Here is a 17,431-nt window from a genome sequence, read left to right as displayed (position 1 = left end):
TCCTCCCGCCTCGCCTCAGAGGGACTCATCCGCAGCCCCCTCGCCCGCCCCGAGGACACCCCCATCAGGCTTTCTCTTTCGCCGGAAGAGGAAGCGAGCCTCACCGCAGAGGTGGAACGCCTCCAGGCTCATTCCACCATCTGCCGTATAGTCGGCACTCGCCCCAGCAGAGGGGAGATCAGGGATCTTCTTCAGGCTCGCCTTCTTGCAGAAGTGGGCAAGATCCTGGATGTACAGCTCCTGGGCCGGGGCCATTATCAGATCGAGTTCGAGGCCGCCCAGAGCGTTGCCAAGGTCCTTGCCATGAGCCCTCTGGACATCAGGTGTGCTCGGGCTTTCTTCAGACCTTGGCAGCATGGATTTGACCCAGCAGCGGCGGAGCAGGGAGAGCGTCTCTTCCATATTACAGTTTGTTTCCCTGGGCTCCGCCGGGAGTATCTTCCGCTCCTCTCCAGGCTCAGAGCATTGGTGGGCTCGGTACTAGAGACGGGCCCCTCAGCAGCTTCAGTGGTGGCCAGAGCAGCTGGGCTACCTTCGGTCAGAGTGTTGGTGTCTGACATCTCCTCCCTTCCTAAGGTCATTCAGCTACCTAGGATGGGGGGGGGGGGTGGATAGATCAGAGAGTGGAGTTCTCGGGGCTCCCGAACCAGTGCTTCATTTGCAGGCAGGTCGGTCATCTGGCCAAGGCCTGCCCTCGCAGGAGACCTCGACCCTCACCACAGCAGCAGGCTACTGATGGCCCGTCCACAGATTCGGCTCGGCAGGCTGCCTCAGGGACGCCTGCTCAGGCCACAGAGACCTCGGAGTGGCAGCCTGGATAGGGGCGCCGCCGAGGGAGACAGCCACAGCAGCACGCCCAGAGACCGCTGCAACAGCAGCCACAGTCTCAGCCTCACTGGGTTCCCGTGAGGAACAGCTTTGCTCCCCTTCAGGAGGAGACCCCTGTAGCGACCGAGGACCAGGAGATGCCAGCTCCCCCTCCTTCACCCCCCCCACCCCTGTCCCCTCCCACCGCCTCGTTTCCACCTTCGCCTCCTCCCGCCCCCGCTCCGGTTTCGGCAGCGGCTCCCTCTCCACCTCCTTCGCCTCCCCCTCCTCCCCCTCCGCCCGCCTCACCTTCCCGGGAGACCCTGGCAGTTCCCTGGCGCTCACCTGCAGTCCGGAGAGCGCTGAGCACTGACCTCGCTCGAGCATCACAGAGGAGACCTATGCCGATTAGGGCCTCACGGATTTCATCTATCCGCAGTCGGCTGAGTCGCCTTGGCATTAGACAGCGCTCGGAGGCCTTTGATTATACCTTTACACGGCTTTTTGGAGCAGAGGGCCCCCATGAGCCAGCACCCATTCGAGTCCATGTAGTGATACCTCCGGCCCGCGGGGAGGAGGCACTAGACTCAGCGGTGGCCTTCTCGTTCCCTCTATGTGGACCTTGTGATCGGGAGTGGACTCTAGAGCTCGCTCTCAGCACTTTGAAGACTCAGGCAGTTGAGTTTTCTCACCACATGAGCGATCTGGAGGTGACAGATGTGATAGGCCGACTTTGGGAGTTGGCTCATTTTTTCTTGGATCCCGGGAGTGTGGATACCTCAGGGATTCGGCATTTGGTTGTGCGCATAGTGGCAGACTTGGCATGCGACCCTGGATATGTGAGTATACACGAGGTTTCTCTGTCAGAGCAGGAGGCAGTCGCCATGGGCAACAGCCCACTGGCGCCTGATCCGGGATTCTTGCAGTACACCGGGTGGGCAGATTCGCAGCCGTTCGGATGGGGACTACTCTCCATCCAAGCCGCTTGCGAAGGCCCGCCGCACGGCTGAGACAGCATCCACCTCAGCAGGGCATCCATGAGGATCATCTCATGGAATGTACAGGGCCTTGGCGGAGCACACTTTATACGCTATCGAGGTTGCTTGAGGCAGGAGCTTCAGAGATGCCTGGTTGGTGGCAGCATTGACATTTTGATGATGCAGGAGCACCACTTGGGTGAGAGCAGGATCTGGAGATATGGTTCGGTGATGCCTGGTAGATGGGACACTTTTTGGTCTGCAGGGTTTGGTCCTTTGGGTGGACAGGGAGGAGTATGCATGGTTATTGCAGATGTATGGCGGCAGGCCATTGTGGATCGAGGGATCATTGTGCCTGGTAGAGCACAGTATGTCATTCTGAGGATGCATGATGAGCTATTGGGTGTGCTCAACATCTATGCGCCCAATCATGCTAGTGCCAGAGCAGAGTTCTGGACTCAGGTTACAGATGCATTGCCAGAGGCCGCACATTGGTGTGTTGGGGGAGACTTCAACATGCTTGAGGACCCGGCAGATAGGGTGGGAGGCAGTCATGTTACAGTGCACGGCACGGAGCTTGCAGCTTGGGACCGGTTTTGCATGTCACTGAGGATCACTGATGCATGGCAGCATGGGGCTTTCTCCCGGTCTCAGGACAGTCTTAGTTTCTCTCGGTCGGATCGCCGGCAAGGAGGGACTAATCTATCACGGATTGATCGCTTTTATGTGGGCGACTGGTTAGGGGAGCGAGGGGGCTCCGTCGGCATTCTCGCTGGCACCTCATTTTCAGATCATGCGCCAGTTATATTGACATTGGAGGAGGGGACACGGGAGCCCAGCTTGCAGTTGAGGATCCCAGAGAGGGTACTTGCAGATCCCAGTCTCGCTGAGGATATTGAGAGGATCTGGCATGATAGTCAGTGCTCTGACCAGGATGCAGCGGGCCAGTGTGCCCAGGGACTCATTGATCTTAGCTCTTTTCTGCACGCTGCAGCTTTGACACGTATGGGAGAGATTCGCGAGCGGGAGCAACGGCTGAGACGCAGCCTTGCTTCGCTACAGCGCCTTCAGGAGCAGCAGCCTGCATGTGAGTGGGTGGCGTCCCTGTTGAGCCAGGCACGCCAGGAGGTTAGAGAGGTAGAGGAGCAGAGACATGAGTTTTACTATCGTCGTCAGGCCTCTCAGTGGACGCAGCTTGGTGATAGAGTGACTGGGGAGTTTTTTGAGATCACTGGACCCCGTCATGCGCGAGCAGGAGTCCGCCAGCTTGGTAGACCGGATGGATCGGTAGCTACTGAGCTCCGGGAGATCAGAGCCATTGCCACTGCTTTTTATAGTGACCTGCTTTCAGCGGAACCAGGCACTGAGGATCGAGACGTTTGCAGACAGACTGTGTGGGCCCATGTGCAGAGGAGGGTCACAGACCATATGCGTACAGTTCTAGGTGCGCCTCTGTCAGAGATTGAGCTTGCCGAGGCCTTGAGGGTCCTGCCGCGACATAGTTGCCCAGGGGAGGACGGACTGACGTCGGCCTTTTTTATGCGCTATTGGGACCTTTTGGGGCTAGGCCTCCGCAGGGGCTTTCAGCATGTTTTGGACACTGGGGTGATGCCGCAGAGCTTTTCAGAGGGCTTGATCTATCTTATCCCCAAGGGGGAGGGAGTATCAGATGACATTCGGCATTGGAGGCCTATTACGATCCTCAATACTGTCTACAAGGTCTTAGCGAAGGCCTTGAGTTTGAGGATCCAGCCCTTCCTGGGGGAGTTGATTCATGCTACTCAGACAGGATTTGTCAAGGAGCGCAGTATCCTTGACAACATCTTTACTTTCTGGGAGGCGACGGCCCGAGCTAGATTTCTTGGCGAGGACTTGGTCGTGATGCTTCTCGATTTTGAGAAGGCATACGATAGAGTTGATTGGGGATTCTTAGAGGGCACTATGCTTCGCCTGGGCTTTGAGCCAGGATGGATCAGAGGGGTGGCAGCTTTGTATTCCACAGCTCGCAGCCAGGTGCTGATTGCAGGAGGACGGGGGCCGAGTTTTGAGCTGACCAGATCAGTCCGTCAGGGGTGTCCTCTGGCCCCTTTCCCTTTTCTCTTCTTTGCGGAGGCTATGAGTATGTATTTGACGGCAGAGGAGGTTGGTTTGAGAGGACTTCAGCTCCCAGTCCGGGGGGAGGATTTGCTTGATGCTGAGTTTGCAGACGACACGGGCTTATTTTTGCATGGCCAAGAGGCCAATCTTATGCGGGCTGAGCAGTCGCTCCAGGTTTTTTGTGCAGCTTCGGGAGCATTGATCAATTGGCGCAAGACAGTGGCCTTTTGGATCAGTAGTGCTCCCACTCCGGCATGGAGCCCGGACCCCGGTTTTAGATGGATTCCTCCAGGCACAGCAGTGCGGTATTTGGGATGCCAGATTGGCCTCGATTTGTCACCTGAGCAGCAGATTGCCCCGCTTCTTCTGAGCATTCGGAAGAAGCTATTGTATTGGAGTACAGCTCGACTATCCTTGGCTGGGAGGGTGGTGGTGGCAAATCAGGTGCTGTTAGCGACCATGTGGTACATTACGTCTTGCTGGATTTTCTCGAGCTCTTGCATCAGCCAGGTACAGAGGCTGATCAGGAACTTTCTGTGGTCTGGGCGGGACGGTCAGCCAGCTCGGGCAAAGGTTGCATGGGCAGTTATTACACTTCCGCTGGCTCAGGGCGGTTTGGGTATTATAGATCCAGTCGATCAGAGTAGAGCCTTATTGGGGAAGCTTATTGTTCGGGGGTTGCTTCCAAGCGCTGAGCCTTGGAAAGAGCTCCTCTTGCAGCGACTGCAGGCTCGGGCGCCCCCTGCAGGGGGTACTTGGGCACCAGAGATTCGTTGGATCTTCATAGAGATGAGGAGGACAGGCCTCAGTAGAGGATGGGAGGACAGATTTGCTTTGAGTATCCTGAGAGCTTGGGAGCTGCTGAGACCAGCGCTCTCTCAGCGGCCTCCTTCTTGTGTTGAGGAGCGGGCCAGGCAGCCACTCATCTGGAGCCCAGCGGTTCGTACGGAGCAGGGTCATATGCTGGGTTCTCGGCCTCGTCTAGCCTGGGGACCTTTAGCGGCAGGCCCAGCTCGTAGTTTTGGAGACTGGCAGGCTTTCTGCAGTCTACCAGAGGAGATCCAGGTGGAGAGGCTGAGTCACTTCAGAGGGGGGTTGATTATGAGGGATGATATTCAGGAGGCACTTACAGAGGAGTGGTTCACACCTCTCGAGCCAGTGGCCCCACGGTGGATGGGAGCCTTTACGCAGTTGGAGATCCTGATTGCTGTCAGAGCTAGCACTGAGGATGGCAGATGCCTCTACTATGAGATTCAGGATGAGGGCAGACTTCAGAGAGTGGAGGTGGAGTCGCCTTTGGTTGCAGAGTGCACCTTCCAGAGGATTCGGGTAGTGGCTGCCGCTGATCCTTATGCATCCCTTGAGGCCACAGAGATCACCTTTTTCCAGTATACTGTTCGGCTGGGACGGCATATTTTGACGGCGAGGAGGACGGTTTCTCCAGCGGCAGCGGGGCATTGGCGATTGCAGGGACTCTCACAGGAGTTCCTGGAGGATTTCTGGGCTCGGCTCTGGGCTAGTCGGCAGGCCCGCAGGATCTCGGCTTTTCAGTGGTGGCTGGTCGCCCCACAGGGGCTCAGCAGTTGGCACTTGGCTTGTTTACAGCGGTCTTCCGGCGGCCTGCGTCCGATGCGGCCACCCTATGGAGACACAGAGACATTGCCTTTGGGACTGCCCTCAAGCACAGCAGATTTGGCTGCGGATACTGCGTATTCTGGCCCCCCTCTCTCCAGAGGGTATGTTTACGTGGGGTGCCGCTGCTTGGTCGACTTCGTCAGGGCCTGCTATGGGCTATGAGATGGAGCAGGGCAGTCAGGCCATCAGATTTATTAGGGGCCAGCCTCGCCTGGTTCCGGCACCGGATTTCTCGTCCGCCAGCTGGACACAGGAGAGGGATTTACGATGGGAGCTCCTCAGCAGCCTCACCATCTGGTTCACCTGGAGGGCCCGGTGCTTTACGGCCTTTGAGGGGAGATTAGAGCCACCAGCAGAGACTATTCGGGGGATTTGGCAGGAGTTGATCCACACCTTGCGAGGACAGTACGACCGCATCCGGGGAGACTCGGATGAGGCGATCTTACGGCGCCAGGCCTTTCATACCACTTGGCGCTGTGGCCCGTTCTACACCTTACACACGGGATGCCTCGTTGGCACTACAGGCCACCTGTTTGGCTCTTCCCCCCCCCTATTGTATGATTTAGCCGCTCAGTTTTTTATACTGATGCTTGTATTTTGCAGCACCTAGGGAGAGTCTCCCGGGCTGCCATGATGTATTCACTGCTCTTCTCTCTCTTAGGAGCAGGAGAGATCTTTTGTAGCCCTTCAGGCGTTTTTATATAACTAATGAAAGGATCTTTTCTTGGGAAAAAAAAAAAAGACATCAGAGAGGCAAAGCCTCTGCCTGCATGGGCTGCATTCCATCATGACCCATGAAAGACATAGCATTATCCTCTTCTTCTGAGTCACATATGGGGATGCCCTTCTTCAAACCCCCCCCCCCAATTTTGAAGGACAGGAGCTGAAGTAGAAGCCTGTCCTGGTGAGGGAGAAGAAGCATCCCATTGACGAGATTGAAGGGGGCGTATTGGGCATTGAGAGGCTAGATGCCCAAACTTGTGGCAGGCAAAACAAGCTCCTACAAACACACCCCACTTCAATTCAAAATACTTTTTTCCCAATTGCACTCCCTCAACTTCCACTGCAATAGGAGGAGGGGTAGACCGTAGGTGTATCAGTGTCCCAGAGAATGCAGAACCTGTTACGGTTTCCCATGGGGCGTGGAGGACAAATGACCTGTCCCAAAGAAGCAGCCAAGCCAGGCAACTCTTCAGGCATATAGTCCGGGAAGTTAACAACCTCAATCCATACAGGACAATGATGTCGTATAAGACTTTGATAATCCTTGTTTGGGGACCAGGGCATAGCATGTACCATCTGCTTCCCGTAAAATAGGGGAGAGAATTCAAGAAGCCTCTGCTTGCACGAAGCATCTGATAAATGCACCTCATAAAAGCCTCTGGAAGCAAAATACACTCCCTCTACAAAGCATCCTCCAAGGATGGACTTAATCTACTGCACGACATCATTGGCCGCTGGGATTCTTCCTGGAAAGAAAATTATAACTGCAGTTTGAGACAACTTCCTGAGAGGATTAACGAGGGACGGCAATTTCAATTTGTACGTGACATCTGGAACCGGTTTGCCCCATTCCTGTCGTGACTGCTGAAAGTCATCCTTAAGGGTGTCAAAGACATACTGAGCTTCCATAGTAAGTTCATCATCTTGTGTTGCAGGCTCTGATAGGCGGCGCTTAGCATTTGCAGGTCTTTCTTTTCGAGCATATGTACAAAAATCCAAACCTGAAGCCATGATTGAAATACGACTCTCTCTCTCTCTCTTTACCACAGAGATGGTAAGGAAGGCCATTGATAGGATGAAGACTGGGAGAGCATATGATCACGATGGATTGGTTGCTGAGCACTTTATTCATGCGAGAGACATGCTGGCAGAGCTTCTAGCAGTGATGTTCAATCGTGCTATGTGCGAAGGCTTACCCGAGACTTGGAGTAGGTCCACCATCGTACCTATCTTCAAGTCAGGGGACCCTATGCAGCCAGGGAATTATCGCACTATTATGATTGGTCACACACTAGCACGATTGTATGCATCCATTCTTGAGCAGCAGTTGAGTAGATGGGCAGAGAGAGTTGGCATTCGAGCAGAGGGACAGGCAGGGTTTAGGAGAGGTTTCTCTACTCTTGACCACATCTTGACTCTCCGGGCCATTATTGAGGAGGGCAGGTCGCATGGGCGACGGATTTATTGTAGCTTTGTAGACTTCCGCAAAGCATTTGATACAGTGTCCAGAGCCAGATTGATGAGGCGATTACAGGAGATGGGGGTACCCACAGAGCTCATATGGGGAATTATGGCTTTATACAGATCAGTTGCAGGACAGGTACGCACCCCAGAGGGGGTCTCTACTTTGGTTCACTCCACTATAGGAGTGAAGCAAGGTTGCCCGTTATCTCCTTCACTGTTTGGTATGTATGTGGATGAGGCTTCTGACTACATTGAGAGATTGGGGGACAGAGGAGCCCAGCTAGCAGGTACATGGATCCCACTATTGTTATATGCTGATGATATTGTGTTGATCTCTGACTCTCCTGAGGGTATGCAGCGTCATCTGGATGCTTTACATGAGTTTGCACATGATAGTGGATTGTCTGTCAACCTTGGCAAAACCAAGGTTATGGTGTTTAACACCACGCCACAGTGGGTTCGGCGATCAGCTTCCACATTTACATATGGGCAGGAGATTGTGGAGTATACAGATGCATATACATATCTTGGGGTAGTATTCAGTGGGCCAGTGTTTTCGATGAGGAGAGCAGCAGAGACTAGATTGACTAGAGCACATGCAGCCCTGGGTGGTTTGGAGAGGATGTGTTCGCAGGTTCAGTTTCAGGAACCTCGAACAAAACTCTGGCTTTTTGACACTCTAGTGACATCAGCTATGCTTTATGGAGTGCAGATATGGGGACCTTCAGTGGGCCATCACAGCGCAGGCGGGTGGAGAGGTATGGAGAGGCCTTTGGTATCTATGATTGCTAGGCTTATTAGAGCCAAGGCTGTGGTACCTCATGAGATTATTCGAGCAGAGCTGGCGGCTGCCCCTCTGGTGATTGAGGCTCTTACGAGATCAGTCTCCTACATACATGGCTTGTGGGATCTCCCCCGAGACAGATATGCACGCCTCGCCCTGGAGTCCTCCCGACAGTTAGCTTTACAGGGAGACACGGCTTGTTGGTATGGACAGATGACATCTTGGTTCCAGGCACATGGTTTTAGCATGGACAGATTGCCTCCCTTCCAGTATTCTCTGGAGGCACCCTCTCTCACACTTACACGAACAGAGATTACCAGACTCATCCGTCAGGATTTAGTTCAGCTGGACATTAGGAGGACATGGATACAGCCGACTGAGGAGCTGGGCACGAAGATGGCTTTCTACAGAGAACATTTTCTTCAGCTCACAGCAGATGGTTTTGTGATCAGACCCAGTTACATGGATGTACACTTGTCTCATGCAGTACGATGTGCTATTGGTCAGATTCGCACATCCTCACACCAGCTTGAGATTGAGATTGGCCGATATAGAGGTATACCAGCTGAGGCCAAGATATGCCGAGTATGCCATGGGGAGCCAGAGACAGAGCTGCATTATATATGCCATTGTACTGCATACTATGAGATACGTGGTCGTTTCCACTGTTTATTCAGAGAGGGTTTTGGACCACTTTCCAGAGTCATGGGGTACCAGGATCAGAGGTGTTTGGGATTGTTCTTGCTTGAGCTGCGGAGACATAGAGATAGCCTGCTTAGGCGCACAGAGAGCCAGACTCAGAGGCACATTACAGACTTCTTTAGTCCGGCCATCACTGCGCCAGATGGACCACAGCAGCAGCAGGACATGGATACCGCCCACACCAGAGGTACACTGATTGATCGTGCGATTGAGCTTGGGTGGTCCAGACGCCCACGACCACGGAGGAGGGCATCCCAGCATAGACGGATGTTGCAGCGGCAGATTCGGATTATTCTTGCGAGGCATGCGAGACACCCAGTCAGGGTGCTGACCACACAGGATATTGAGGAGATCCGCCAGTGTCCGATGCGGCACATATTATGAGATGGAGGTACCTCCATAGTGTACCTTCCAGTTCCAGTTTCATTTTTTAGGTGCCAGTAGTATCATCTTTATTTTTTCATTTTCTGGGTTTTTTTATCCAGACATTGTATCAGATCCACCATGATGTAACTTTTGGTCTCATAGGTCATTATGGCCTTTTGAAGACGTTAATATAACATTTCATTTCATTTCATTTCTCTCTCTCTCTCTCTCACACACACACACTTTTTTTTATAGTAAAACCAGTAATTGTTATATTTTCATAAAGTCAATATACAAGACATTAGACTCCAAAGGAGAGCCTAATGGAAGCACACAAGAAAGTTTACATAATCATATTCTCCAGAGTGGAGAATATCCAAAGATCAAAAGCACTCGAAGAAAAGCTGAATACAAGATGCATCCATGTCACCCTCAAGGCAAGCAGCATATACAGACTGTCGCAATGAGGCTCGGAAAGATTCATATGATTGGAGATTGTGCCTTCCCAAATATGCACACACACACACACACACACACACGCAGAGCAAGGAGGAGGAGGGAGTGACGAAAGCGCAGGCTGGCAGACAAGCAATACGTAGGCGAATAGAGTCGTAGTCTCATAGACGAGCAGAAAAACGCACGCTCACAGATGAGTAGGTTCACATGCGAATAGGGTCACAGGCGAGCAAGGTCGCAGACAAATACGGTTGCAGGCGAACATAAGCATGCGAACACAGGCAGGCGAACACAAGCGAAAATAGGCGAACGCAGGCAGGCGAACACAGGCGAAAGCAGGCAAGCGAACGTCTCTCTACTTGCTTGCAAACACAGGCGAACACATGCGAACGCACGCAGGCGAACGTCTCTCTACTTGCTTGCTAGGGTCAGACACACACACACACACACTTTTTTTTTTTGGTAATATCCAGTGCAGTATATTTATATGCTCATAAATTTACATGATAGGAGGTCTCCGAAATGGAGAGTATCCCAAAGATCAGAAACATAAAAAGAAAAGCTCTATGCAAGAAGCATCCATATCACCCTCATGGCAGGCATCATATAAAAACACACACACACACACACACACACACACACACACACACATGTTAGTGTGATTATTTCTCTGCACTCTTTCAAATTTTTTTAAAAGTTATCTAGTGTAGAATGGTCACTAAAATCATGTGATTTTTATGTTCCAATCATAAAGCAATGGCTTTACCTTTTTTTCCCCCTGGATTCAAGGTAATTTTGGAGGCGCATGTTTGTAGATGTATAGAGCTATTTGAGTTTGCAGTACATGTTAGCCGAAGAAAGAAGGTTATCATACTGATAATCCATACATGGGGTCAGTGGACTTTACTTCATGACACCCTATCCTTAAGTTGTGGGGTAATTGGTGTGTGGATGGCTGACACCCTATCCTCGATTGGTGAAAACATTTGTGTGTGTATTGGTGGAGCTTGACAACCTATCCTTGAGTTGCGGTTTAATTGGTGTGTGGATGGACTGTGGTCCAGCGCAGATTGGGTCAATATGGACTTTCTGCTTCTCCACCAGCCAGTAATGAAAGTCATGTAAGGTCTACAACCTTGGTGCAGCTTTCGGGCCTATGTATGGAACCATCGGGGCATAATTCAGGCCCTAAACTCGCAAAATATGATGAATTGATTTTTAATATTCTCAGCTCATCCTCATTCTGTGTTATTGGCTACTTTTTGGTGTGCCTTGCAAAAGGCCGAGAAGGATTTAGAATATTCAATTAAATTAAGATTTTAGATTGATATTTTTTTGGCCTGCCTCTGAAAAAGGTATGACGTGGTGGTAGTTTGTTTTTAGCCTCAAGAAAATCAAGAAAAGCCATGGACCTGCACCTACTCTTGGGAGGTGGTGACACGAGTGAGATTGCCATAGCACATAGTCTATGCTATGCATGATACAGTTGATGATTTGAAGTTTTATGAGTAGACTCTCATGTAGTCAAGATCACACTTTGGCTTTTGTTGAGCTTCTGAAATTATGGGGAATGTGGGTCCTGCACATTTAGTAAGAGCAACCCTAGAATAGCATACATTAAAATGTGTATTTTTTTAAAGAGCTAAAGGTAGAAGTGGCTTCATGCGAGTCTGTTTGCTCAGCATTTTTGTGTTAAATATTTGATTATTGATAGAATCATAAACCCCTATACACTTTAGATGTATTTAATTTAAGCGCTTCTGTGCACTGCTACTCGGGGGTTGAAACTTTGACGGTTGGAATGCTGGAGTCTTCAGTTGAATTGGCCACTTTGTTTATCATTATTGTTTTGGCAGACATATTACATGGTGGATACATCGAGCTATGTGCAGTTGAGGAACTACTCTGGATGTGGTAAGGTCATGTACAAGTGCATGCTTTTTGTTCTGTGTTGTATTATTTTGTAGTGACAGGTGTCATGATTCCAATTTGCCCTGACTACTTTATGTACTCACATTGTACTTTCATTTTATTATTATTGAGCACATCTTTTCCAGCACTCTTTTAACTATGCATTTCAAAGCCAAGGAGGTGATGTGGCCCTAACCGATCACTCAAGTCTTGCAAATGATAGAAACCCAGATTGTCTACCATGTGTGTCTTGTGCATGTCAACCAAGGTTGTTCATTCAAGTGCCTAAATTTATGGCCTTCTAGATCCCAAGGCCACTTCAAATGGCCCACCTGCCTGCATCTTTTTGACAATGGGTCCACAAACCAAACAGTGGAGAGGAAATATGGGAGGAGGGTGACAGTTCCATGTGTCCTGGTAGCATGGTGGACCTATACAGGTTTTCCTTCTCTTGAATTGGTCCTTAGCAAAGGTTGAGAGCATGAACGGACCATTTCTGGGTGTTGCCATTGTGGCCACGTCACCACATTTCTCTAACTTGACATTTCCTTTCAGATGGAAGAAAATTTGTCTCATACGGGCTCTTTAGGATGCATGTGTGGCTGTCTTGCAGCATCCATAGTATGCTGAACTTGATCGTGTGTCATCATCTTTTTCCTGCGATGATGCATGTTCTACTTACCAGCAGGAGCCAAAAGATTCTCTCGCATGTCTACGCAGTGGGTGTGCGTGGAAGTGGGTGCATGTGTGTGCATCTGCTGGGGTGAGTGTGGTGGCGTGTACGTGGGTGGGTGCATGACTGTGCTGGAGCAACTGCTGCTTTCACATCTCTCTTTTAGTCTCATCTACCTGCTTTTCTCATACACAATGTCATTTCTGGTATCTATTCATTACGTAATTAAGTACAAATATATTGATTTCTAGCCTTTTAGTTGTACATGCTTGATTACAGGAAATACCTTCAATTGCAATCATCCAGTTGTGATGGAACTAGTCTTGGACAGCCTCAAGCATTGGTAGGAAAACCATAACTCTTTCTTGCAAATGATAAAAAATAGATTTGCTTTAAGGCTTTAAGAATGCTATGTACACATTTATTGAATTAAACTGAGAACAAACAGGGTTTTATTGGTAATTATTTTCAAGATGGGCTTACCCTTTTCTGGACTACTATTGAAAAAGGACCCCCTTAGGCTCATATTTAAAGGCTCATCTCTTATCCCTAATCAGAAACCTATATAAAGGCTCATTTTCAGCCTTTCAGCCCTTTTTGTCATGTGACTTGCTGCTGAATTTTCCCCCCCTAAGAAAGATCCTGCATTTTCAGCCTTTCAGCCCTTTTTGTCATGTGACTTGCTGCTGAATTTTCCCCCCCTAAGAAAGATCCTGCATTAATCATAAAAGAAAAAACCTCTGCAAAACGCAGACTACAAACCAGTTCTCAAGTGGAACGATATGTACAACCCTCGACCAAGGTTTAAAAGAAAAATAAGAGGGGGGACTCCCTCTTCGGCTGGCTCCTCTCAGAGGGAGTCTACATCAGGGGGTGTTTGGGGTGGGGGGGAAGGGAAGCCACACTTTGGGCCTGAAGCGCCATGATGGGTGCTCTTGGCCCAGCTCCATGTGTGGAGAAATGCTGCAGCATCTTGTCGGGAGTCGCCAATAAGGCATGGCCATCTCCCTCGAAGAGAGGGTATGATGTCCATCCATAAGTGTCAGATAGTCTCTCCACAGGGGCGCACGGAGAAGGAAAACGGAAGAAGGGGGGGGGGGGTGGGTATGGAACAGTCGATGGCCTCGCAGCTTCTGGCACGCCAAATATGCCAAGCAGAGATGTTAATGATGAGCTCACATGCTGGCATACCCGGGTCTCCAGAGTCGATTGGGATGTTGGTACAGCTAAGGCTGACATGGTCTAATCCGGCAGTGTGAGAGCTGGAGAGACAGACCCGTGTCATCTTCCTCAAAGTTCAGCGTCTCCCCTGCTTTAGTGAATTGATGGAGGATCTGCTAACAAATCTGTTGTGCATATGGACAGCCCTGTGGGGCCTTGCACTAACTTCATTGTGTGCCCCCCCAGCGCCAGCCAACAAAGTAAAGATGGTGAGAATGCAGTGGGCTAGGAGCCACAAGAGGAGGGTTTTACGCAGCTGGAAGCTCTCCTATAGTCATTGCCAGAAGTCCGAGAGAAAACCCTGAGAGTGCCACCAATAGGCAGGCGTGGAAGTGCTGTGAAGCTTCTAAAGTAGAATGTGATGGCTCAGTCTTGTCATGTACTGGAAACACGGCGTGTCGGGTGACTCCGGTCTGCTGTGAGGTTTCACCAACGACCACTCGCTAGAGCCATGGATGACATGAGGGGTCGTCTGCAACTTTGAGAGGATAGGGGTCAATGTGCCATTGTCGGTCATGGAAGCCTACTACCCTCACCCTGTGTGGAGGTGAGGGGCAGTCCTCGTCGAAGGTGGTGTGGCTAGGTAAGAGGCGGCCAAAATCCCCACCCCCTTTTTTTTACAGAATCAGCCTATCAGAAACAACCGGTCTGAGGTCCCCGTACCTGAGTGCTGTGCACCTCTGTACCTTCAATGCCTGCCCCTCCTCTCCCGCTGCCCTCTTCCTTCCCTCCCGATTAGCTGATTCTGCCTCTGGTGCCGCCCCCACCCTGCCCGCCTGCTTAGCTGCCCCTGCCCCTACTGCCCCTCGCTTCCCTGCTGCCCCCGCTTTCCCCTGCTGCCTGCGCTGCTTTGGTCACCTCTTTTGCCCATGCCCTCATCACTGCCCTCGCTGCCATTTCCTTCCTTTCTGCGGCGAGGGTTCTTCCTCTCTCTTCGCTGCCCTTCCTTTGCCTAACTCAAGAACGGATCATTCTTTAACAGGTTTCAAGTCAGCCTTTCTCTCCAATTAGGATCATGGCTAATCAACGCCCTCCGGCCAGGCAAACCATCCAGTTTTCACAAGACGAGCCTGAGACCCTCTTCGCCGAAATTGAGAAAGACTCCAAGACGACACGCATAGGAAACAGACTCGTTTTTCTTACTCTAGTTGTGTACAGGTTAATTTTAGCTCTAAGTTCAATGAAAGAAAGTTTGTATCGGGATTCGATTCCCCTCCTCTACCGAGGATTTGATTCCCCTCCTCTACCAAGGCTTCTATCTCGCGTTTCAACCCCAGTATCAGCATCTCAACCTTCAGTACCCACAATCAAGCAAGGTTCCCTGGATCGACTTGGCCTAGTAGTAGACCATCGAAGCCAGCAGTCTTCTAGCATTTCGTGGCAGTAGTTCCAGCAGCACCCTCAGTGACTACCCGCAGTACCCTTAACCGCAACACACCCCATCTTTGGCTCTCACCCGTCCCTTATCCAGGCTTGTGACTGGGTACTAGCGGCGCTGCCTTCCGACTCTGCACTCCATTTTAAAGACGTAAGGCTTCTTGGGAGAGGACTCTTCCAAGTAGACTTTGATGCAGAGGAGGCAGCCTTAGAAGTGATCAAGGGCAGTCCCTTCCCTTTGCACCCTAGGAAGATTTTCTTCCTACCCTACGCTAGCTTGTTCGACCCTGTCGAAGAAGAACGGAACCGCTACCCTATCACACTCAGATTCCCAGGTCCTCGTCATGCTTATTGGCCATTGGGGAAGCCTTTGGGCTGGTCCTACAGGTGCCCACCATCCCAGGTTTTCCCACTTCTCCCTATCGAAGAAGAACAGAACCGCTACCCTATCATACTCAGATTCCCAGGTCTTCGTCATGCTTATTGGCCATTGTTGGAGGCCATTGGGGCACCCTTTGGGCTGGTCCTACAGGTGCCCACCATCCCAGGTTTTCCCATTTCTACTGCCCAGGCAGTCACTACCTCGGCTGAAGCTCTTCCCAGGGTTATGGTGTTGGCTCATGACAGTGAGCCCTTTGAGGATTTTGTGCTGCATCTAGGACCTAATGGTCCCTTGAAGCAACGTATAGAGACGTCAAGCAGACTTGACCAGTGCTGGGTCTGTCACTAGATGGGTCACTTTGCACTGGATTCCCCTAGGGCTAGGGGTCGTCGGAGGCGGCACAAATGCACGACACAGCCTATTGCTCCACCTCGACCAGCCTTTCGCCAGGAGTGGCGGGTCGTCCCTCACGGCCGATCTCCAGGTGGGAATGTTGGGCACAAGACGAGGCCCCTCTTAAAGACAGTACACAGTCATGGTGTATTGGATCAGAGTGATGAGTTTGTAGAGTCATCATCACAGAAGGAAACAGCATCAGGGCAGAATGACTTTGTTGAGTCCTCCTTGCTTGGGATGGACAATATGCGGGATGTACTTGGTATGGATGCACATGACACGTTGCCATCTTATGAGGCCTTGTAGGATGTGCAGGAGGATATATGCCACAGTGTCCAGCAGGGCACCCATGCATTGTGTACGTATGCAGAGTCCAAGACAGTGAGCATGCTGACATTGGAATTTTCTCCAATGATTACTCCCTTCTACAACATTATGAGAGGGGGGAGGGGGCAGGCTCTCGCCAAGCGGTTGCTTAGGTGCAGAATCAAAACCTCCTCTTTACCATGTGGATTATCTCATGGAATGTGCAGAGTCTAGGAAGGCTTCCCATGTGCAATAGGAAGCACCTTGTTAAGGATTAGCTCCACTCTGCCATTACAGATGGACCTACTATGGATGTGTTGCTTTTGCAGGAGCACAAATTGGATATGTTTCAGTGTGGAGAAATTGGTAAGATCCTTTTTGGACACACTTTTTGGTCCTGTGCACAAGGAACCAAAGGTGGGGTATGCATTTCAGTGTTGGCATCACTTTTGCCTCATGTTATTGGCCATGGTGTTATCATACCTGCTAGAGTACAGTGGATTATGGTTATGCAGGAGAGGCTGAAGCTGAGTATCTTGAATATCTATGCGCGTGATGTACGGGGAGAGAGGGTGTCCCTCTAGGGCACCATCACAGAACTGTTACCCCTGGTTGATCATTAGATTGTTGGAGGAGACTTCAACATGGTTGAGCAGCCATTGGACAAAAACGGTGGCCGTGAGAGTAGAACACACCCCTTGGAGAGAGCCTCCTGGGAGAGTTTTATACTTTCCTTCTATGGCAGGGATTGTTGGACAAAGGATGATTTCTAGAGGAGGCCTAACTCTTTATCTTATTCATGGCATAACCATAGAAGCGGGGATGGATTTTATGTGGATGATTAGGGCCTAGATAGAGGAGGCTCTATTGCCATCTTGCAAGGTACTACGAAATCTAATCATTGCCCGGTTGTCTTGTGCATCAAGTAACTTGAGAGGCAGAAGGGTGTACTCCGTGCTTGCATCCCAAGCTCTCTTTATCAAGATGCAGAGACGTCTTTGAAGGCTAGAGAGATTTGGAGTTTTTGTGATCATTCTGACCCCTGGGAGAGGCTTGCTTTGGCCCTACAGAGGACTAACCAACACTATCATTTTGTTGCCTCGGCCAAGAAAGAAGTAGCTCTAGACAAGGAGTGAGCTATCAGACACAGGTTG

General features: G+C 50.8%; 1 protein-coding gene across 4 annotated transcripts in view; it reads left to right on the top strand.

Annotated features, from left to right (window-relative positions):
- Positions 1 to 17,431, top strand: part of ISA3 (isoamylase 3) — a 242,360-nt gene that overhangs the window by 70,077 nt on the left and 154,852 nt on the right. For all 4 annotated transcript variants that reach the window (XM_086801733.1, XM_086801731.1, XM_086801732.1 and 1 more), the window contains exons 11-12: positions 11,868 to 11,925; positions 12,875 to 12,938. In XM_086801733.1, coding sequence (XP_086657859.1) covers positions 11,868 to 11,925; positions 12,875 to 12,938 — 122 coding nt within the window. The remainder of the gene's footprint in view (positions 1 to 11,867; positions 11,926 to 12,874; positions 12,939 to 17,431) is intronic.

Source organism: Cibotium barometz, chromosome 8 (genome assembly GCF_041138505.1).
Source record: "Cibotium barometz isolate CiBa-2024 chromosome 8, ASM4113850v1, whole genome shotgun sequence".
NCBI lineage: Eukaryota > Viridiplantae > Streptophyta > Polypodiopsida > Cyatheales > Cibotiaceae > Cibotium > Cibotium barometz.
The sequence above is the reverse complement of the archived record's forward strand: the minus strand, read 5'-3'. Positions and strand labels throughout refer to the sequence as shown.